Raw genomic sequence first — 23,421 nt, 5'->3', positions numbered from 1 at the left:
TTCACACATATGGCAGCGATCAAAGTTGACCAATTTCACCACACATGCCAGTGCCAATAAATCTGATTCCGATTCTTCCGATAATCTGTCTGAACCCGTAATAAGGGTTCAGTCGCTACTTCCATCGAGCGAGTCCAAAGACAGGCAGCCCGATTTGTCACAAACATCTATGAGAGAGAAGCGAGTGTTACTCAACTTTTAAATTCATTAAAGTGGAACTCTCTCCAAGATAGACGTGGAGCACACCGCCTGACCTGTTTTTACAAAATGTTAAATGCTCAGCTCGACATAGACTACCACATCAAACCCAAACCTATTAGGAGCAGACGAGGGCACTCAACTCAATTTGAAACACTAACTACCAAGTCAGACGTGTACAGTAATTCGTTCCCCCCCACCCCCCCGCACAATTAATGCATGGAATAATCTTCATCCTACCTCAGTCACACAACCAAACCCAATTAAATTTAAGGCAGTTTTTCTTCTTCAAAAATCTCCTTCTTAAACCTACCCTCCACCACCTCCAGTTTAAACTCCATGCGGGATATTTTGGAGGATCAAGAACCAAGAAGGGCTGTGACAACTGGAAAAGTATGGAATCAGCATCCTCCTAATATATTTTGAAAAGCCTAATGACAATGCTGGTAGTTCTGCTCCATTATTGGAAATGTTCATGGATCACCATAAAACTAAAGGATACACACTGCTGTCTGTATCGCTCCTGCTCACAATCCCGAGGTGGTTGTAATTCAAAATTCCCTCCTCACCGGCTCGCACCCACAAGGGTGGCTCTGGGACCGGAAATCCTTACTCCCTTTGTTTACAATTCTACTTATCGTCCTATTGGCTCTCCTAGATGTAAATAAAATGACGTCCCATAACTTCCGTATTTCCATCAATGGAATTTACATTAAGCGTCCGGGCCTGCCGGGCATTTTAAAAGCAATCATGGATTCAACTATAAGAATCTCGCAAATTGCTCGAGTTCGTAAACAGCAAATCACCGCCAATCCATTACCACCAACATCCCCCCCCGCCTGTCAACAGAGGCGTGTGGGGCGGGGCTAAGATTGTCTACTTGATGTCTGTTGGTCAAATGTCTTTGTCAATTACTTCGTTAAACCTACCAGCAAAAAGCTCGCGCAAAACGTCAATTCGATTGATTGATCGGATCTCATTTCCCGTCCTCTATTGGCTATTCCTGGTGCTAATCAAGCCCAGCCCCACCTCGTGTACGCTCCGCCTCAAACCGTGGTGCGTCAATCAGATAGCAGACTGTGAAAACCTTCATCATTCATTGGTCGTTCTAAATGTCAGTCGGACGTACGTTTAGTTTTACCTCCTCGCCTGTTTCTGAGTGGATAATGCGCGAAGTGGGCGGATCTGAGGGGCGGAGCGGTCGGGGCTTCGAGCTAATCCTCAAAACGGATTGGTGGATTAGGGCACGCGTCAGGTGATCCCGCCTCGGTCGTTTCTTCCTTGCTGCTCTGTTTGTGCGGAGCTGAGGCGAGTCGGTTCGGGCTTGGTTTCGCGTTAGGGCCTTTAAAAAAATCCCACACACAGCTCCTCCTCTTAGGATACAGCGCATGCACATGGTGCTGTTACTCGCCCCGCATTTCGCGTGATCCCACTCCTTCCGTGAGTTCCGGAGTTTTTAATTTATTTGGTGCAGTTGGGAGGAGTTCTTGTATATATTTGAAGTTTTTTTGAAAGCAGTCCTGAGGAAAAGGGGGAAAGGGGCAGGAACATGGCGGCGGCGCCGAGGAATCCACGTAGCAATGTTAAAAAGGGTCGGATTTTGGGGTTTATCGACGCCATCCAAGATGCCGTTGGGCCGCCGAAGCAGGCGGCGGACAAGCGGATGGTTGAGAAGACCTGGAAGCTGATGGACAAAGTGGTGAGGCTGTGCCAGAACTCCAAGTTGCAGTTGAAAAACAGCCCCCCGTACATTCTGGACATTCTGCCGGACACTTACCAGCATCTCCGCCTCATTCTGTCCAAGTATGAGGATCGCATGCATGTCCTGAGTGAGAACGAGTACTTCAAGATTTATATCGACAGCCTAATGAAGAAATCCAAGCGGGCAATCAGACTGTTCAAGGAAGGCAAAGAGAGGATGTATGAGGAGCAATCTCAGGATAGGTAAAAGAAAATAAGTATATCACCCCCAAAACACTGACCACTCATTTCTCTCTGCATCATCCCTTTCCTTTCACTGCCATTAACTTTTTCTTATTCCTTGCAACATGATGATCTAATGAGAAGTATTGCTGTCAAATATTGCAGAGTGCTGACATTTTTCGCGTAGGTGACTAAAATGTTATTTCTGGATATGTGGTATTTGCTTTGCTCCATTAATAAGTTCCGAATTCGACTGAAGTTTCCATCTAAATAACAGGCTGTGTACAAATTCTACAGCGCCGTTCTTTCCTCTGTTATTCTTAAAACCAAATGCATTCAAGTTATTCTGAACGAATTATTCGAGTGCATTGCGGATGAAGTGTAATCGTGATTAAAGTCGTTCAGTAAATGGAAATCTGTTCCGCGAATGAATTAAATTCCAAGACATTGTGATGAAATTAGCTGAGCAAGATATCAGAATCAGGAGAATATTTTATTTCCTTTTTCCATGATTTATTTGGAAACTACAAATGGAAGACAATTATACTGACTGCAGAACTTCCCGGTAATCAGCTGGAGATTCTTGATGCGCTGGTAATAACGTCAGTGTTGTTAATCTTTAGCGTCATCGTATAGCAATAGTGGGTGTACTGGTAGTCCGTGGTGGAAGCAACACTGGTACGGTACTGGCATAGAATTACATAAACACACTTCCAAAAAAAGTTATGAAATAGCTCTTCCTGTAATAATCTTTAGCACCATTTATGGGCTATGATATTGGTCCCATCATTTTAGCTTGATGACATCCAGGTTTAAATTGGATTAGATTTTTATTCTGTAGAATTGACAGCTTTATGCATGTGTGATTTGGGTTTAGTAATTGCTTTTGCATCGGGTGAAAAATTGGATCTTCATCTCAATCATGTAAAATAAAACTATAATATAGATCACAGGATTAGAAGATGTAATCTCTGCTGATGGTCAAATGTCATATTGCTGAAACCTCAATTTTGTGGCAGTGCTTACCTGAGACTCCCCCAAAAAGGTGTTAAACTTTTTTTTGAAGACTGGAACTCCGCTCAGTGTCAGCTAGTCTTCAACTAATACCACTGAAAAATATTTAAACTACTACCTTTAGTGTTCACATAATCTTTTGCACAAATGACAGCTGTATTTATCCAAAGCGCTCACAACTAATTAATAGAATGAAAAGTACTTTGAAGCAATCTCAGGTTGTGAAAGACACATGTTCTTTGATTATTTAAAAAAGCATCAATTTCCATTTTTTTTTAAATTTGAGAAAACAAAATGAAGGACCAAAGCATTTTCAAAGTAGAATGCCAATGAGTTTGAAAAGGTCAGCACATACGAAATGAACAAAGATTTGGTGGTTGCTTGATACATAGGTGCTGATAAGTATCTGAATTTGTAATACAAAGTTTTGGAGAGGAATGGTGGATGTTGGAGAAAAACAGATTTGATGAACAAGGAAACTGGATCCATCAAGATCTACTTTGTGAATTCTATGCATGTACTGTATAAATTATATATGTATAATTTATTCCCAAATAAGGGAAAAAAACAAGGCAAAGTGACTTCCTGCTTTCATCTTGTACCTGGATGTCTGGTCACACTGTTGGGAATTAGAGTTAGGAACTGGAAACAGGAAATGAAACATTTTTTTGCTCTTTTTTAAACAGAAAAATATCTTTAGAGTATAACAACTTTTTAAAAAAGCGAATTATTGTCAGGGAAAATATAATGCTGGAATTAAGGTGATCAGTGTAAGCACTGTAAATGAAAATTCTGGCCATGATACATTTTAATTTATCTTTGGATTCTTGCTCAAAGATAGATTCACAGACAGGAGGAAGGAAATGCACAATGTAAGCAAACAATCTAAAATAAACTCTCCATTTGTAGGCTTTGTAGAATGTGGGATGGCGGGGGTTGGGTGAGAGAATGAAAGGAAAGAAAGAACTCACATGTTTTATCTTTGCATTTTATGAAGAAAAGTGTGGTTGCAGACTTGTTGATAAGCCATGAAATTGGAAGTGGAATCATTAAAAAAAGAAAATGTAATGCATTCCAGACAGAATCCACTTTTACCCGTACTTGGCCCCAAGAAAAGGATGTTATTACCAAGCGGATGTAGTCATTATGAGCTGTGCTGCTGACAGTCAGATGTGAATTGCCTAAAAGAAATGCATCCTCCTGAAGTTTGGATAGCTGGCTTTGTGTTTCTCGGATGTTTAATGATAAATACACCAGAATGTTTAGGGAATAGTGTCTTATTAGCTGCTGTTTAGGACAGAATAGATGTTGTCTTCTTGAGTATATTATCCTGCAGAACAGAGAAGTTGTTGAGTGAATTGAGTTTGCAAAATACTGAATTTTGTTGTGTTTAAATTTTTCAGCCTGCAAGATTACAGGAATATTTTATATTTTATTCCAGATTATGTGAACATTGGTGCTGAATAATAGCTTGAGGGATTTTGGGTCTGATTAGTATTTCCAGTGCTGTTTGTGTGGCATTTGCAGAGAATGCATCTGCGTGGATTTTCCTGAGATTGCTCTGGTTTCCTCCAACATTCCAAATATGTGCTAGTTGGTAGGTTAAATGGCTGCCATAAATTACCTCCTCCTCTTCTCCCCCCCCCCCCCCCAAACTGCAATGTATTTGGGTAGTCAGAGAATCAGGGAGGTGTTAATGGTCATGAGGGAGAATAGGTTACCGGGAAATATTCTGGGTTGGCGATTGCTTTCAGAGTTCGCATGAGCATGATGTGCTAAATATCATGGAAATATGAGAATGTGAAATTGGGTACGGATCACAGATCTCCTCCTTTAAGCCTTAAGGAACCAGATGGGTTTTAATGACAATCCTGTGACTGGTGTATTTTTAATAATACAGGACTTACTTAAATCACCTGTCCTCCATTGTATTCCATAAGACATAGGAGCAGAATTTGGCTATTTGGTGCATTGAGGCTGCTCTGCCATTCAGTCGTGGCTGATCCTTTATCTCCCTCCTCAGCCCCATTATCCAGACTTCTCCCTGTAACATTTGAAGCTGTGTCCAGTCAAGAACCTATCAAGATCTGCCTTAAATACACCCAACGACAAGGCCTCCACAGCTGCCTGTGGTAATAAATTCCACGATTTCACCACCCTCTGGCTAAAGAAATTTCTCCATATGTCTGTTTTAAATGGAAACCCTCTATCCTGAGGCTGTGTACTCTCGTCCTAGACTCCCCCACCATGGGAAATATCCTTTTGTCTCGGTCTTTCAACATTCAAAAGGTTTCAAATGAGATTCTGCCTCATTCTTCTAAGTTCCAGCCAGTACAGATCCAGAGCTCTCAAAAGTTCCTTATATGATAACCCTTCCATTCCCAGAATCATCCTTGTGAACTGTCTCTGCACCTTCTCTAATGCTAGCACATCTTTTAGATGAGGAGCCCAAAACTGTTCACAGTACTCAAGGTGAGGCCTCATTAGTGCCTTATAAAGCCTCAGCATCACATCCCTGCTCTTGTATTCTAGATCTCTTGAAATGAATGCAAACATTACATTTGCCTTCCTCACCACCGACTCTACCTGCAAGTTAACCTTTAAGCTGTTCTACACAGGGACTCCTAAGTCCCTTTGCATCTCAGATTTTTTGGTTTTCTCCCCATTTAGAAAATAATCTACGCATTTATTTCTACTTGGAAAGTCAATGACTATGCATTTTCCAACCTCGTATTTCATTTGCCACTCTTGCCCATTCTCCTAATCTGTCTTAAGTCCTCCTTGTTTCCTCAACACTATCTGCCCCTTTACCAATCTTCATATCATCTGCAAACTTGGCAACAATCATTTATCCATGTTGCTTGATTAGCAGTCCAGAACCCTACCTACTAACCCAATAACTTACCTGCCTTACTGTCATACCCTTGGACATGATGTGATTGGATAAAGATTTACTTAACATTGTTCACACTAAGTAGGTGGGAGAAAAGGGACATAGTGAAGGGAATGAGAGGGAGTACTGAAATTGGAGGCTTCTTCATTTGCTTCTGGAAACTGGCATGGTTTTGCTTTGCTAGACAATACTGCTGCCTCCTTGTATTGGAGAAGCAACAGATCAGGTAACTGCCCTGCTATTCCAAAAAGATCCCCGCAAGTCGGTCAGACAAACTGTTCATAGATTCAGAACTGTGTAAACCAGAAAGTGTGCAAAAGCTTCAAGTGATACCCCTGGTTATGTTTTTGAGCATCACTGCTGCACCCCTTAAACAGTTTCTGTGATGGGTTGATTTTGAAAGGCATTTATCTACTGCCATTTTATTGCTCACTTGCAACAAGCAAAAATGGATTTAGTTAATTTGATGTGTTTCAGCATATGTTGCTTGACCAAAGTTTATTTAAAGTGGAGGTTGGTAGGGTTTGGATTCGTAAGGGCATTGCAGGTAAGGGGGAGAAGGCAGAAGAATGTGGTTAAGAGGTATAAAATATCAGCCATGATAGAATGGTGGAGCAGACTCGATAGGCAGAATGGCCAAATTCTGCTCCAATGTCTTATTGTCGATGATAAATTTATCTTTCCAAAGCTGCCTGGACTTGTGATTGCAGTAACAATAAATGAGAACTCGATGCAGGTCACTTTGCTTTGTATTAAGGAGAGAAAGGATGCAGTAAGTAACAGGAAAATCTCTTGTAATTTGATACACATTAGTTTTGAATCATTTTGATATGGTTAGAATGAAGTGTCATATCAAGAATGCTTTTATTCAGATAAGAGCAGGGCTCTGAGATGCTGCTTTGTTGCAAGTTGTCTTTTATAGACGAATCAAGCAGAAGTAAACATTAACATTATCTGAATGATTGGAGATTTGTGCCTTGAGCCCTGTGCAATTAAGAAATATTTTATTTTATGCTAATGACTTGGATTTTACAAGAATTTATAGCACAGAGTCAGATGATTAATGTTTATGGTCCACACGAGCCTTCTGCCATTTTATTTGGGACTGTAGGCATCATTTCAAAATTTACACCTGATATAAAACTTTCATATGACTGAATCTGTGCCAGTTCTGAAGATTGGATCTGGCTCCAGAACATATCTCCATTCATTGAAATGGAGAGGAACATCAGTGAGGGACCAAGGTAAATAGATTAGTTTTTAAATGAATTGCCCTACTTTTGCTGTTGAAAATTTTGGTTTTTCAATAGTTTGATTTTTTTGGTCAGATATTTTGTTTACCAGATGGCAAAGCCAGCTGTTGAAGTTTGTTCTACTCCTGATGAGCATGAAAGGGTTATTATTTATTGAGATACAACGTGGAATAGCCTCTTCCAACCATTCAAGTCACGCAGTCCAGCAGTCCCCCGATTTAACCCTGGCCTAATTACAGGGCCATTTACAATTAGCAATTAACCTACCAACCAGTATGTCTTTGGACTGCAAGGAAACCAGGCACATGGAGGAAGCTCGTGTGTTCAAGGGGAGAACATACAAACTCCTTACAGGTGGTGGTGGGAATTGAACCCAGGTTGCCTGTACTGTATAGCATTGTGCTAACTACTATGCTGCTGTCATTAAGGATAGAGCCACAATTTGATGCGAGGGTGGTGTCCACGCAAGTTGATTTTGGGCATTGAATAGGTTGGCTGGTGAGCGATTCGCTGCTGTCTGCAAATTCTGAATACTGGCTACAATGGTTCCGAGGATGATTCAGGTATTGTAAATAAATGGGTAGGTGGGGGGAAATGTAGGGATATAGAGAATGTTCTAGACAGTGTGTTTAATAGGGTTGCTTTTCTTAAAAAAACTGGTCACTCAATAGGATAAATACCACTTTGTGATTCTAGCTGTTTGATCTCATCCTATCAGCATTTTGTATTGTTTTCCTCTTCATGTAGCTATCAAGCCTAATGCTGGTTGCTACTACATAGGATCAAGAATTCCTAATTTTCACCACAGTGTGAGTGAAGAATGTTTCTTTTGATCTACTCACTAGATTTATGGTGGCTAGTTTTTAAGCTTGCTACAAACAGAAATCTTTTCAACTTCTGTTGATGTCCACCATAATTTAAAAATCTTTATCAAGTCAAACTCCCATTACTCGTTTTCCTAGAATAATCATTCCTAATCTGTTTATTCTTTCCTTGAACTGTACTCTCTCAATTCTGGTAGCGTTGTAGTAATTACTGTGATGCTTTAACATTGTTTTGGTAATTTGGCGACCTTAACAAGGCATATCATTGAGTGTTTTACCAAAGTTCTTCATAATCGTATGTCTCCGTTTTTGAACTGAATTCTTTTCGAAGGGACTCAGAGTGCTTTGTTTTCACAGTCTGTGTTCCTGTCAGTCTGCTGCTATCTTTGTGTGATACAATGATAATGGAGATACTGCCTGAGCAGAGCATGTCTAGACTCTGTGTTTTAAAAACAGCAGTCATGTCATCCCTTGTCTTTTTTAATCTGTTTAAATTCATGAATTGTATATGAAAAACAACATTTTGCTGAAGTACTATAATTTAAAATGCATTTTTAGTACTTCTGCTTTTTTCATTTGGCCACTAACGCCTTCCTAAATGTAAGCTGGGCTAAAATGCGTATGTTTTTAATTTTCATTTTCAGTAGATGGAATTAGTGATAATTCTATTTTCATTTGTCTTAAAAAGAGCAGGAAATTTTCTTTGTGAACTAAATAGTTTTATAGAATTGTATTGTCTAGTTTAAAAAGTCAATGATTTGGAAGATGCTGCATCTTGCTTGTGATATGGCAGTGTTTTAAAATCCATCAGTTAACTCATTTTGCTCCAGTCATTAGAATATGTGGGCAGCACTAAAACTAAAATATTCACTTAGAGTGACACTGTCTTTTAGGAATTTAAATTATAGATGATTTTTTTTAATGCGTGATGTTTTAGCAGTGTACAGAAGTTTTATTTGGAATATTTTGGAAAAATGTACCAGTTTAGTTTTGCAATCCTATGAGCAGTGGATTTGTAACCTGTCTATGTGACCTTTACATCATGTGAAAACATTTAAAGGATGGAATTCCTGATGTATTAAGCCTGGAAATTGGAATTTGTAGTCTGATGGGCATGTAGTAAAACCTTTTAAACTTTGAAACACTTTGGCTGTTTCAGCCTTGGCCATAGTTCCTCAGTTAACCCTCTTCATAATTTTTGTTTTAACTGTAGAATAACACATTGTAGAGTAGAAAATAGACTGAAGGACTAAAGTGCTATCCAAATTTTGAATACTTGCCCAAATTAATTATAAATAAATGCTGTTGAGAACTACTCTTACGGTTTTCCAAAGATGACCTCTAAAACAAAGCGGTAGTGGTTGATTGGAATTAGGTTGTGCTACAACTGGTGTACTTTGGTATCCAGCAGAGTTCTGGTTATAGTGTTTAAATATATCCCATACATTTGAAACTGCATCTGCACAGCTGTATGCTTCTGTGCCAGAAGCCTGGTGTAAAACTTTTTTGCTGGTGACCCAGGGCAAATAATTGCCCACGGCTTGATGTGGAGAGGCCCTCTATGAGGGCTGGGATCTGGGTAAGTTGTGTGAGCATCACTAATACTTTATCCGTCCTTCTTCTCCATTGTTAGTAATTCCTTTTATCTCTTATCTTCCACCCCATCAGTGACTTTTTTTCTTAATCGTTTTCTCTGCATCTTAAAATTTTCTGATTCTAATGAAAGCTCACAATCTTGAAATGTTAGCTCAGTTTATCTATCTACACATCTTTATACTTGCAGTACTTCTTGCTTTATTAAAAATTTATAGGTATTTTAATGAACGGGGTTTAATGTTGATCTGTGCACATGAATGAAATGTGTTTATGCACCAGTTCCTCTCAGTCTGGGTGGCTAGGATGTAGGGCAGTCAAGTGGATTTGCTACACTCCAAATATTATTTTAACCAGTGACTAATATGCTATTTTTGACTCTGCAACCACTGATCCCATTTGTGAATTCTTGAGTGTTTGGGGGAAATCTCAACAGATTCTGAGCTTTAATTAATATTACATATGTGTATTAACAGACAATTATTTTGCTGGTAGATACGTTCAGTGATCAATGTATGGCTTTAAAAGCCAAGTATAAATTTTGTTTGAACAGTTGGGTGCCTCAGATTTTTCACAAGTGGCCATCAGCCCAGCCAGTGTGACATCATGTCGTACTAATAGCACAAGCAAACCATTGACCCCAGTGGTGCCATATAGTACCACCTCTCAGCCCTCTTCATATTCTCCTATTATTTTCTGCCTAGTGCATCCTACTTAAGTACATGTTTCTGGCCAGATTACATTTCACTGTTGTTGCATATTTCTTGCTGTTTTCATCAAAATGTTAGGTTACTGATGACGGAGGAGTTTGACTAGTGAAAAAGTAGTTTTGAATGTCAGTGGCTCCATTTCTTCTTTCTAGTTGCTAGCATGGGCAAAATGGATTTAAAAATAGAATTGTAGTACTATATAAAAAGCCGAATGTGACACATTTTGTACTGTCATATGCCGAGGGGAAAATTTTAAATGCCATTTTATCCTGTGTTTATCTACTTCAGTTGTGTGCTAATCTAGAAGCTATAAGAAGTGAAGGAGGGAGTATAGAACATAATGGAACTCTAATATCTGATATAACATTCTCTTTGATGTGGGTGGACACAATTGATGCTGAAATAAATCAATTATTGCAATTTTATGCACCATTTTTGATTTTTATGTATGTTGAAGCATACAGCAGGAAGCCCAGACTTGGATACACTTAGAAATAATATACCATTGCATGAATGACATTAGGTCATTGCAAGTGGAGGCCAGTGAAAATTAAACTTTGTTGTTTTTCACAGGAGATGAATCAATATTTAGGTCGATGAATTTGCAGAGATCCTATGTTTTCTTTGGTTGATTAGTTAGTTTATTTATTGGCTCCTAACAACAATAACATCACCGATACTGCTTAGCTCATTCTGGGTGGTTGTAAGCATTGAAATCGTGTATATTGTGGTCTGTCCTATATTTTCCAGGAGTGAAGTGAGGCTGCTTTGTTATACATTAGTTCAGTATGATCATTACAATACTTCTAGAATTCCTGTGGCACTACAATAGCTGTGATGAAGCTAGTTTCCATTTGTACTTGCATTGTTACTTGAAGAAACTTAGTGACTGCAGTATGTTGAAGTCAAATGTTTTATTTTTCTTCTAAAAGCTGCTTCTCTAAGCAGTTATGTTTTATGTTTATGTAACTTTATGTTACAACGCTAAATTAAAAGTCGTTTAAGTTTCTGGTTTAAGGGAGTGATGGTGAAGCACAGTGACTTGCTGGCAGCAAACAAGACTAATTATTTTATTAATCATATGTTTTCTGTAAAATGATCACTGCAATCAATAGTCTGTAACTTCTCTTTTGGAGTTGAGGTTTTGAACCACCTGTATGACCTTGCATTTTTTTTTGTAGTGTGGACTGAAGTCTTGAGGGTGCTAGGATGGTTGCAGCATGGTGTGTATGGGGTGAATTGAGGTGGCAGGGCCCGAGAGCAGGGAACGAGCCAATGTCTGGTCTTCGGAGCTGATTCCAAGTGCCACAACCAAGGCCTTGGGGCTGGGGCCTGGGCCTGAGTGTGAGGAACAAGCTGATGTTTGATTTAAGTGCTGGGACAGATTGGAAAGGTCAGGTATGTGCTGAATCAGGCCCAAGAGTGTATTGAAGTGGCAGGGCCTGGGTCCGAGAGCAATTTTAGGCCAATTTAATGCCGGGCCAGATTGAAAAGGTCAGGGTGTCAGGGATGGAGGCGAGGGACAGGCCATTGTTCAGCTTGTGCTCATAAAGTTTACTTGTCTCTGCACTGAACTGTGACTGACTTTGTGGCTGTGGACATGCATTCGTGAACTTCAGTTCTGAATGTTAGTTCCTTATTTTTACTGTTGTCACTTTTTTTTCTGCACGTTTGGTATTTGACGGTCTTTTTTTAATGGGTTCTATTGGGTTTCTTTGTCTTGTGGTTGCCTGTAAGGGGATGAATCTCAAGTTTGTATGTAGCATACTTCGGTAATGTTCTTTGTACTGCCTTTTCTATTGTAAAAAAAATATATAATTTTCTGGTATATTTTGTACAATTTCTAATTAAAAGAAAACTGCTGTTTTCTCCTATGCTGAGCTCGCTCAAAAAAGAGAACCTTCCTCTGGGTAAATAATGCAGCATCATTCTGATGAATGGAAAATTGTACTGAAGGGTGAATATTGTTTTTGACAGCAAGTTGCAGTGGATGTTTCTTTTTCCTTCCACTGCAATCATGATCTTGAAGAGGGCAGCAAATGTACTGCCTATCCAGGTTCTTTCGAAATATTATCACCATTTCTGGCTCAACCACATTTCTAGACTGTAAATGTATTTTTTTGTTTTTTGCTCAAATTACTTGATTCTTTTATTGATTAGCTTAAATTTATGCCGGAAGGATATTGACCCATCTGTTAAACTTTCCCTCAGCCCTCCCTCTTCTAGAATGAAACAACACCACGCAATCTTCCCACATAGTAAACTTCCCTGTCCTTGACAGCTCCATTGTAACGACCCCCAGAACCTTAATCAATGCTACCCGATCCTTCTCATGTATAAACAACAGAAATTTAGATTTCACATTTAAACTTTATCCAAGGATCTAGCTGGTCAGCTGTGGTGTAATTTTTTTTCTAAACATGGATTCAACAGAACCACTTTGCTCTTATTTAATGCCTCTGTTAGAAAAGAGGAATATCATGGAATCTTGGGTCTCTATTTCCCTATACTGAAGTATTCTACCCTATGTTATTACTCTTGCCCTTATTTACCCTCTCATGCAAGAGTGCATAATCTTTCACTTACCCAGAAAGAATTCAGTATAGATGATCTACTCATTAATAATTCTCTGCAGTATAGAGTGTAGTTCCCACAATGAACAGCTCAACCAACTCTTAATATCTCAAAATCTCTAAACCATGGCTTCGACATTTAGTTCTAAATTAATTATCTATTGATATGATGGTTCTTCCGGTTTAAGATGGCGATACCGAAGGTGTGCGACAGCTTCTTTGTGGTTCAAAAGCAAAGAAATTTGATTAAAATATTATTAATAACACTTTTTTAAAGGTGAATTGTGGTGAACTATCGCCACAAACAATGCAGAGGTGAGCGACAGCCAAGCAAATTGGCAAGATGTGCCCTGCTTGTGCATTGCAAAATCAACACACTTGGAGTTGCTAGTTATAGTGGACACTTTGGAGGGGAGAACATTGTACAGAGGAGTTCTGATGCCAGTCCAGCTGGCCCGGTTACAAGGGTAAATTACTCTAAGTGTCGACTTGATTTGAAAAGGTGGAGGAGTACTTCTTCAGTGAAATCTAGGTCCAAAGCAATCGCTGGGCGATGTGCTGTAGGCCTGGAGCGATTCACCACAGCAAGGCCTGGGTCCATATGCAAGGTTCAGTCTGCTGTTTGGACTATCTAAATGCTGACCCATATAGACTGGAAGGGCAGGGTGTCGAGAGTTGGGCGAGGTTGGATCACTCTTTGTGCTGAGATGATAAGGAGAGGTCGAGGACAGCACCTTCAGCAGCAAAATTTAGGCCTAAAGTGATTTGCCGTTACGTCCCAAGTCCTCGTGTGAGGTAAATGCTGGCCAAGACGCACTGGGACCCCTCTCTCCGCGACACAAAGGCTGTGAGGTTGCCCCTGGCTGCTGTGCTTCGTGTCTGCAAGTTTTGGGCAACTTGCCTTGCTAGTAGATTGAACTGAATACCGAGGCTTTGGACCTACTCTGGGGTGCTCCAGGGATTTGGATTCAAATTGGTTCAGAATGCTGTTGTTTGCGTGATTTATTGTTCTGTCCTTCTCTGTCTGCATTGGGGATTGGTCTTTTTTTTCTAAAAAGGGTTCTTTCAGGTTCCTTACATTGCCTGTAAATAAACAAATCTCAGGGTTGTATAATTCATATGTTCTTTGATAATACATGTATTTTGAACTTGATGCAAACTAAGGATTCTAGCATTAAACCCCATCACAAATAGTTTCAGTGGGAGGAAGCAGTCTTGGATCCAGTTTGTCATATTGGATCCCATAGGTGTATTTTTTTTTTGCCTCTGGATACCTTATGGTTTTTTGGGTTTCTCTGCTAGGGGCCCTGAAATTTCTGCATTAGCCTCCCACAGGGTCCAAGGAAACACCTAGACCTAGTCAGGCCCTGGGGATTTATCCACCCTAATTTGCCTCAAGACAGCAAACGTCGCCTCCTCTGTAATCTGTACAGGGTCTATGGCCTCGCTGCTGCAGTCCCTCAATCTATAAGACTGTGTCCATCTCCTGAGTAAATACAGATGCAAAAAATCTATTTAAGATCCCCCCACCTCCTTCAGCTCCACACATAGATTACCCCTCTGATCTTCCAGAGAACCATTTTTTATTTTTTTTTATAACATTGCTATCTTTTTGCTCTTAATATCTGTAGAAGAGCTTGGGATTCCCCTTCACCTTGTCTGCTAGAGCAACCTCATGTCGTCTTTTTGCTCTCCTGATTTTCTTGGGCTTTTCTTGCATTTCTTAAACTCAAGTACTTCATTTGTTCCTGCTAAGCACCTCTTCCTTTTTCTTAACAGTGGCCTCAATTTCCCTAGAAACCCAAGGTTTCCTAAACCTTTTATCCTTGCTTTTTATTCCAACAGGAACATAAAAACTTCATTCTCAAAATTTCACTTTAGAAGGCCTCCCACTTGCCACGTACATTTTTGCTAGAAAACAAACTATCCGGATGCACGTTTGCCAGATCCTTTCTGATACTATGAAAATTGGCCTTACTTCAATTTAGAATCTCAACCCAAGGACCAAACCGACCCTTTTTCATAATTACCTTGAAACTAATGGCATTATGATCACTAGATGCCAAGTGTTCCCCTACATAAACTTCTGTCACCTACTCTGTCTCATTCTCTAATACGAGATCTAGTGTCTCATTTTCTCTAGTTGGGACCTCTGTGTACCAATGAGGAAAACTTTGCTGAACACATTTGACAAGCTCTGTGACATCCATCCCTTTTACAGTATGGGAGTCCCAGTCAATATGTGGAAAGTTAAAATTACCTACTACCTCAACCTTGTGTTTCTTGCAACAGTTTGCAATCACTCTACAAATTTACTCCTCTGAATTTACTCTGCAGACTGTTGAATTATATATTATATAATCCCAATAACGTGATCATACCTTTTTAATTCTTTACTTCTACCCGTGTAGCTTCACATTTCTCCCCCTGCCCTGACTGAGTGCTGACTAGTAATGCCACAGTTCCCTCGTTTAAATCCCCTCGCCCCCGTGCAGCACAAGCAACCTTCGCTCTAGAATATTAATTAAAAAGGCTAAAAAAAAAGACAAACTACAATTTAAGAGTAACAAGTTAGAACACTACAAATACAACAACTATTACTACTAGTAACATAAAGCAGTATTAGTTCCTAATAGAGGAATTTATCCAGAGTACTTTCGATTGTGAAAGAACAAAATCAGGGCAAACTGCCTTTATACAATGCATCCTCCAAGTCTTCATTTTCATTGTAATATTCAAGATGATCATTGAAAGCTTCAAATTCTACATAGTTTCTAACATGTTGAAGTAGTGAAATCGTTTCATTTTCACTGCCAGCCATTCCTGGCATCTCGAAGCTTGAAACCGCGGTGAGCAAAACATTTCTGAATTGTCTTGTTGTTTGTGTCTCGTCAACTATCAATGACAAGAATTACTGTATATTGAACATAAATACACACAACTGACACTATTGTTTAAAAACTTCATTCTAAATACAGTGCAATGTCTAATGGCTACTCAAGTGAATGTGACTGATGCTAGTTAGAAACTTTGGCAACAGTCTCCTGTCCCAATTAAGCATAACAGTGTCCCAAATAAATGAAAGGAATCTGGATATGTTCTCCATTAGCTTTTGTTTTTTAAGAGTTAACCCAACTAAGTGGCTGCCCCAATTAACTAGAATCCACTGTAGTGAGAACATGAGTTGTAGAGTCCTTGAAAATGAGCCTGTAGGTTGTTCAATCAGTTCAGAGTTGCGTGGATGACTTCACAGACCTCCAGCTCAGGAGTCCGATGGTTGTAGGGTAATAACTATTCCTGAACCTGGTTGTGTGGGACCTCCTGCCCAATGGTAGTAGTGAGAAGCTACTTCCCCCTTTCTTCTCTCTCCTGATATTTAAGGGATATTTTATTTAGGCCTTTTGATTTTCTTGCATCCAACCACTAAGTACATTTAAACAAAAATCTCCTGTCACTTTAGTACTCTTTGTAAGTCAACGAGATTTTGAAATTTTTATAAAAGTGGACCACAGTTATAGGAAATAATTACAACGGCTGTGAAGAGTGGAGCAGAAAGTTACTGGCATGAGTTCCAGGGGTAGGAGATGTATGGTTAGCTAGATAGACTGTAGAGGTTGGAGTCGCCTCTGTTCGAACAGAGGCGGCTGAGAGGAGTTCTAAGAGTGATTAGAACTCTGAAACAAAGCAGTAGAAAGAGTAACAATTCTCATTAACACTAACATCAAGGTTCAGTGAATACAGAATGAAGAACCAAAGTGACAGAGCCATTCTTAATGCAGTAACACACACAAAATGCTGGAGGAACTCTATAGAAAAGAGTACAGTTGACGTTTTGGACTGAAACCCTTCGGCAGGACTGGAGATGTTTCGGCTGGATTTAGTTCTTAAACTGCTGGAGAACAGTGCGGAAAGAACAGGTGCTGTTTTCTCCCGGTAGGGATTAGCGCTTAGTTCCATGTGCTCCTGCCATGTTTTGTCACCCTGCAATCTTATCCTTCAATCTCTTTGAATTATGGAGGACAGCATGTGTATAAATGTCTCTCTCTAGCAGACTTCATCATGATCATCATGACTATTATTTTTTAATGTTTCTTAATTGTACATATGATTTTTTGTGTTCTATCGCTGAGCAGCAGTGATCCATCTGATTGGCCTATCAGAGTTCTCTTTGGGAACTAGTTGACTTGATCAGCATTTCTGATCTGGCTATTGTTCACGATTGCATTTAATAATTTAAAAAAAAGTAGATTTGAAAGGTGGGGGATGGGGAGAGAAATACCAGGTGATAGGTGAAACTTGGAGGGGGAGGAATGAAGCAGAGCTAGTAAGTTGATTGGTGTAAGAGACAGAAGGCCATAGAAGAAAGAAAAAAAGGGGAGGGGGGAAAGGAGCACCAGGGGGAGGTAATGGGCAGGTAAAGAGATGACATGAGAGAGGGAAAAGGGGATGGGAAATGGTGAGGGGGGGGGAAGGTAGTACTGGAAGTTTGAGAAATCGATGTTTATGCCATCAGGCGCTGCCCAAATTTGCAGCAGGGTACAAGACTATCTCAAAGGCACTGAACATACTTCGGAGCTCAGTGCAGTCCATCATGAAAAATACAGGAAAAAATATGAACCCAGAGCAACACTGGTGAGACCAGGCTGGCCCTCTAAACTTAGTTGCCAGAGAAGAATGGCACTCATAAGAGAGGCTACTGTGACACCAACAGTCACTCTGAATGAGCTGCAGAAGTCAGAGGCTGCAACTGGAGATGAAGTTCATAGCTCTGCAATCTCTAAGCCCTTGTACAAAAAGGGTATTTATTAAAGAGTAGAAAAGAAGCCCTAGGTTTAAAGAAAAGCATATTCTTGCCTGTACAGACTTGGTAAGTATCACTTAGATACTGTAAAGATGTGGAGGAAGGTCTTGTGGTGAAATGAGACTAAAGTGAAACTTTGCCTCAACACTAAGCAGTACCTGATTGATGCGTGGTATTAGATTTGCTCCACACATCAGCCAGATAACACCATCCCTACTGTAAAGTATGGTGGAGGGAACATCATGCTGTGGGGATGATTTTCAGCAGCAGGGACTGGAAATCTAGTCAGGATTGATGGGAAGGTAAATAATACTAAATACAGTGATCCTGGATTTTAAAAAAAATCCTGCTAGCCTCTGCCAGAAAGCTGAAACTGAGGAGCAAGTTCATCTTTCAGCAGGATAATGACCCAAAGTGCAGTGCCAGAGCAACCATGGAGTGGCTTCAAATGAGGAAAATTGATGTCCTTGAGTGGCCCAATTGAGTCCTGATCTTAATTCAATGGAACATCAATCGATTGTTGTCCACCACCACTCACCAACTAACCTGACACAACTTGAGCAATTTTTCAAGGAGGAATGAGCAAATCTTGCTCTATGTTGTGCAAAGCTAGTAGAGACTTATTCAAAAAGACTTCTGGCTGTAATAGCTATGAGAGGTGGTTCAACTAAGTACTGAGCAAAAGGGGATGAATACTTTTGAACTGCTGACATTTTAGTTATTATATTTTTAATTTTTCATTCTTTACAATTTTCCCTTTTTGGGGCTGAACTGTTGGGGGGGAGCATGTGATTCACAAATTAAAATTCTCAGTTAAACTGATCAAAATCACTGGTTGTAATGCTAATGTGAACAAAGGGTTGGGGATAAATACTTTTGCAAAGCAGTGTATTTCATGGTAAAGGTTCATTTCTTAATGTTGGCAACAGATGACCTTTGACAATAATGTATAATGTCATAAATGTTCATTGTAAAAAAAAACAATCTGATATAAATGAGCAGTTGGCTTACATTTCTTCCCTATTCTGATGTTTGGTCTGAACAACAACTGTACCTCTTGACCATGTCTGTATGCTTTTATGCATTGTACTGCTGACACATGATTGGTTGATTAGATATTTGCAATAACGAGTAGGTGTACTTAATAAAGTGGCCACTGAGCATAATTTGCAGCTCAAATGTTGTAAGCACTTAAAGATGCCAGCATTGTGGCCGAGAGTTTAAAAAACAATGTAAGCTGTTTATGGCTGGTGATTTTTGAAATGGTGCTTAAATTTATCCTCTGGTGGTATTGATAGAAGTCAATAAGACATGGGAGTAGAATTAGGGCATTCAGCCTATTGAGTCTGCTCCAGCATTCCATCATGGATGATTTATTATCCCTCTCAATACTATTCTCCTGCTTTCGCCCTGTAACCTTTGATGCCCTTACTGATCAAGAACCTATCATCTTCCATTTCAAATATACCCAATGACTTGGCCTCTACAGCCATTAGTTGCAATGAATTCCACAGTCAAATTAGATTTGATAAAGCGTTTTCTATGAACTCTGAAGTAAGTTTTAGTTTCAACTGTTAATGTTTGTTGTAAATTAGATTGAAATTTTATTTCTGTATAATGTATGTTTTGGATTAGGACAAGACTTCATTTATCAAGTTGTTATTTATTTAGGCAAATTGTTTAGTCAAGACTGCAAACATACAATTATTCCATTCTGAATAGAAGATTTAGATTTGGTAGTAATTTAAAACTACTATTTGACATTCTGCTTTAATTACAACATGGGCAGTGAAAATTTGTGGCCCAAGTCTTGCAGCTCTGGCAGTGAAAGGTGTCTCCAGTACTGCCTTGCATTGTTCTTTGCAACAACTGTGTTTTGTTCTCCTCTTCCTCCTCTATTGAGGTGCCTTCCTCCTCATTACTTCCTCTGGCAAGGACTCTGCCCTGTTAGTAGGTCAATCATGCATATAATGCAGGCTTTGCTTAAGTTCATTAAGTGTCAACTTCCCCACTGTTCCCTCCTCCCACCTCACTGTAGAAGGGAATGGAACCTCATCTCTAAAACTCAATACATTTTTCTAATACTAAATGCTGAAACCATCATGCAGATAATTCTTCCCGTCCTTTGGGTGGTATGATAGCATTGTGGTTAGCCCATCACTTTACAGTGCCACCAACCCATGTTTAATTCCTGCTGCTGTCTGTATGGAGTTTGTATGTTCTCTCCATGATCGCGAGGGTTTCCTCCAGGTGCTCTGGTTTCCTCCCACATTCCAAAGATATACAGGTTAGTAGGTTAATTAGTCACATGGTTGTACTTGTGCAACACAGGCTCGCTGGCTTGAAGGACCAGTTACTGTGCTGTGTTCATAAATAAGATAAGGGTAGTAAATTATATTGACACATAATAAGATTTAGTACCAACTTTCTGGGAAGCTAATATTAACTTTGATGAAGTTCTTGTGATTAGCTAGAATGGAAGTCTTTTCTGGACATGAAAACCTCAAGGTTTATTATCGGGTGCAGTATGAGGTCCTACATATTTAGTAAGTCAGCTGTGCTGGCAGTTTCTGCTTTTCCTGTCTGCTGATGGTGGGGGAAAAAATGTCAAGTGATTCTTGAAAGGCTAGAATGAGTCTGAGATATCAATGCAATATACATGCCAGAAGTCTGTGGCAAAGGATCTAAAGGTAAGGATGAAAATTACTGGCTCTGACTTTTACAAGGAGATTAGGTCAAGGTCAGCGCTAGAATCTGCAAATTTTCACACAGGAAGTCACATGTCTGTGTACGACTGCTTTGGTGAACTTGAACAGCATGCACTGTTCTTTAAAAGAAACATCAAGTATGACTATAATGAAAACAAAAAAAAAACTGTAAATAGCAAGCAGTCCAGGCTGCAATGTGTGGGGAGAGTAAAGTAGTTACATTTAGGATCTGACATGGTTTTAGCTAGAAAGAAGATATTTGTTTGTTTATTGAGATACAGTATGGAACAGGGTCTGCTGGCCCTTTGAACCAAGTCACCCAACACCACCTGATATAACCCTAGACTAATCGCAGGACAACTTACAATGACCAGTTAACTGGTACGTCTTTGGATTGTGGGAGGAAACATACATGGTCACAGGGAGAACTTACAAATTCCTTACAGGCAGCAGTGGGAATTGAACACATGTCGCCTTTACTGTAAAGCCTTGTGCTAACCACTACGCTAGGGTGCCAAAACTAGGAAGTGATACATAGACTGACAGGGAGACGTGCAGTACAAGTCTAAGAGTATGTTAAGGATGGTTCTAGAAGGTTGATCCATTTCTGTGTACTCACCATCAGATTGTTATGGTAGACAGTAGATAAATCTGGGGGTTACAAAAGTAATAGAAGGACAAAATGAAAGGTATCTGAGTGTACCTGACATTCAAAACAAAAATAATAAATTGAGAAAGGGGAGATAAAATGTAGAATGATAGCCACCACAGAGATTTTGCTGCAGGATGACATAGATTGGAATCTACATTTTGAAGGGTATATGAAATCTATGAAGGGTGGGAAGCTAGAAAAAGGTGGAAGTGTAGCTGATGATAAATTACTGATGATCAACCAGATAGGGATAGCCTAAGTTTGAAAACTAAGTCGTAGAAGCAGTTTTGGTGGATATAGGAAACAAAAGCAACAAGTCAGACTTGGAAGTGATCTCCAGGTGCCAAATAGTAACTACCGTAGAAGTGAATATAAAGGCTAAAATAATGGGTGACTTCCATAACCTTGTGGTAATAATCATGATTTTAATATAGATTTTAAAAAAAAATCAGATGGGCAAGAGTAGTTCAGATCACGGTTTATGGCGGATTATTGGGATAACTTCTGAGGATAGCAAGTTTTGGCCTTCATAGTGAAGGTGCCCTTAATCAGCATTGATCATAATATGATTGAATTTTACATTCAGTTTGAGGGAGAGAGTGTACGAGGCTAATAATCATTGTTAAATAAGGGCATGAAAGCAAAGCTAGCGGACAATGCGATATAGCAGATTTGAGCTAAGAGATTGGTCAGTCACATTGCAATGGTAAATACTGAAGGAACTCTTTCAGCATATACAGATTAGATACTTGCCAATGTTGAAGAAAAAAATCCTAGAAAAGGACTCTAAAGATGTTTCTGGTTCAAATAACATCAAAGAGAAAGCATATGATTGCTTAAAGGGTGGGAAATGAGAAGAATAAATACATTTTAAAACGACAAAGAATGACTAAAAATTTTAAAAATACAATAAATATAAAACTGGAAAAATTCAAGCGATATTTGCATTTTTTGAAAAAAGGGCTGATCCTATAGAAATTGGAAAATGGGAAAATTATGTAAGCTAATTTACCTGCAATCTCTTTAAACATATTTTGTTTGCAGGCACCATTCCAAAAGGAGCTGCAAATCAGCAATTGGACAATGTGATATCAGGGATGTGCATATCCCTCTATCTTGCTTACATTTTGTGTACCTATCTAAATGTTTTTTAAATATTCCTAATCCATCTGCCTCTACCACCATTCCAGGCACCTACCACTTTTTTTAAAAAAAAACAACTTGCCTCTCACATCTCCTTTAAAATTATCCCCTCTCTCCTGAAATGCATGCCCTCTAGTATTAGATAATTCAATCCAGGGGGAAAAGATGCTGTCTGTCTGCTCTATCTATACTTCTCATAATCTTATAAACCTCAGCCTCTGCCTCTTCAGTTTAAGTTTGTCCAGCCTCTTGTTATTGTATATGCCCTGTAATCCAGGCTGCATCTTGGTAAAACTCCTTTGCACTCTCTCCAAAGCCTTGACATCCTTCCTATAATGGGTTAACAAGAACTGTGTGCAATACTTTGGATGCAGCCTAATTAGTTTTATGAAGTTGCAATATAACTTCCTGACTTTTGAAATCAGTGCCTTGATTAATAAAGGTTAGCATGCCATATGCCTTCTGAGTCACCCTACCAACCTGCATGATTAATTTCAGGGAGCTATGAACTTGGACCCCAAGATCCCTCTGCTTATCAACACTGTTAAGACTCTTAACAGTGTACTGTTCTTCATGTTTGACTTACCAAGGTGCAACACTTCACATTTGGTTGGGATAAAATCTGTCTGCCATTTTTCTGCCCATATCTGCAACTGATCTATATCCTGCTTTATTCTTTGCCAGTCATATATCTATTTTATCTCCAACACCACCAGCCTTTGTATCATCTGCAAACTTACTAACCCACTCATGTACATTTTCATCCAGTCATTAATATACATCAGAAACGGCAGAGGGTCCATATCAGTACACATCTCTTTGGAACACTACTAATCACAGACCTCCAGCAAGAATAAGTCCCTTTGACCATTAACCTCTGTCTTCTATGGGCAAGCCAGTTCTGAATCCAAATGGCCAATTTACTATGGATCCCATGCATCTCAATCTTCTGGATGGGCCTTCTGTGAGGGACCTAGTCAAATACCTTACTAAAACCATGTAGACAACATCCACAGCTCTACCTTCATCAATCACCCTTCTCACCTTGTCAAAAAACTCAGTCAAGTTAGTAAGACATGTCTTGTCCTGCACAAAGCTATGCTGGCTCTCCTTAATTAGGCTGTAGTTTTCCAAAC

The 23,421-nt window shown here is 39.5% G+C and overlaps 1 protein-coding gene across 5 annotated transcripts in view; it reads left to right on the top strand.

Moving 5' to 3' along the window:
- The first annotated feature begins 1,491 nt into the window (after positions 1 to 1,491).
- cblb (Cbl proto-oncogene B, E3 ubiquitin protein ligase) overlaps positions 1,492 to 23,421 on the top strand; it is a 180,000-nt gene continuing 158,070 nt past the window's right edge. For 3 of the 5 annotated variants that reach the window (XM_063050588.1, XM_063050587.1, XM_063050586.1), the window contains exon 1: positions 1,492 to 2,142. In XM_063050588.1, coding sequence (XP_062906658.1) covers positions 1,748 to 2,142 — 395 coding nt within the window. In that variant the 5' untranslated portion in view covers positions 1,492 to 1,747. The remainder of the gene's footprint in view (positions 2,143 to 23,421) is intronic. The other 2 variants (XM_063050590.1, XM_063050589.1) reach the window with 2 other exon arrangements.

Source organism: Mobula hypostoma, chromosome 6 (genome assembly GCF_963921235.1).
Source record: "Mobula hypostoma chromosome 6, sMobHyp1.1, whole genome shotgun sequence".
In the NCBI taxonomy this organism is placed as follows: domain Eukaryota; kingdom Metazoa; phylum Chordata; class Chondrichthyes; order Myliobatiformes; family Myliobatidae; genus Mobula; species Mobula hypostoma.
The sequence above is the reverse complement of the archived record's forward strand: the minus strand, read 5'-3'. Positions and strand labels throughout refer to the sequence as shown.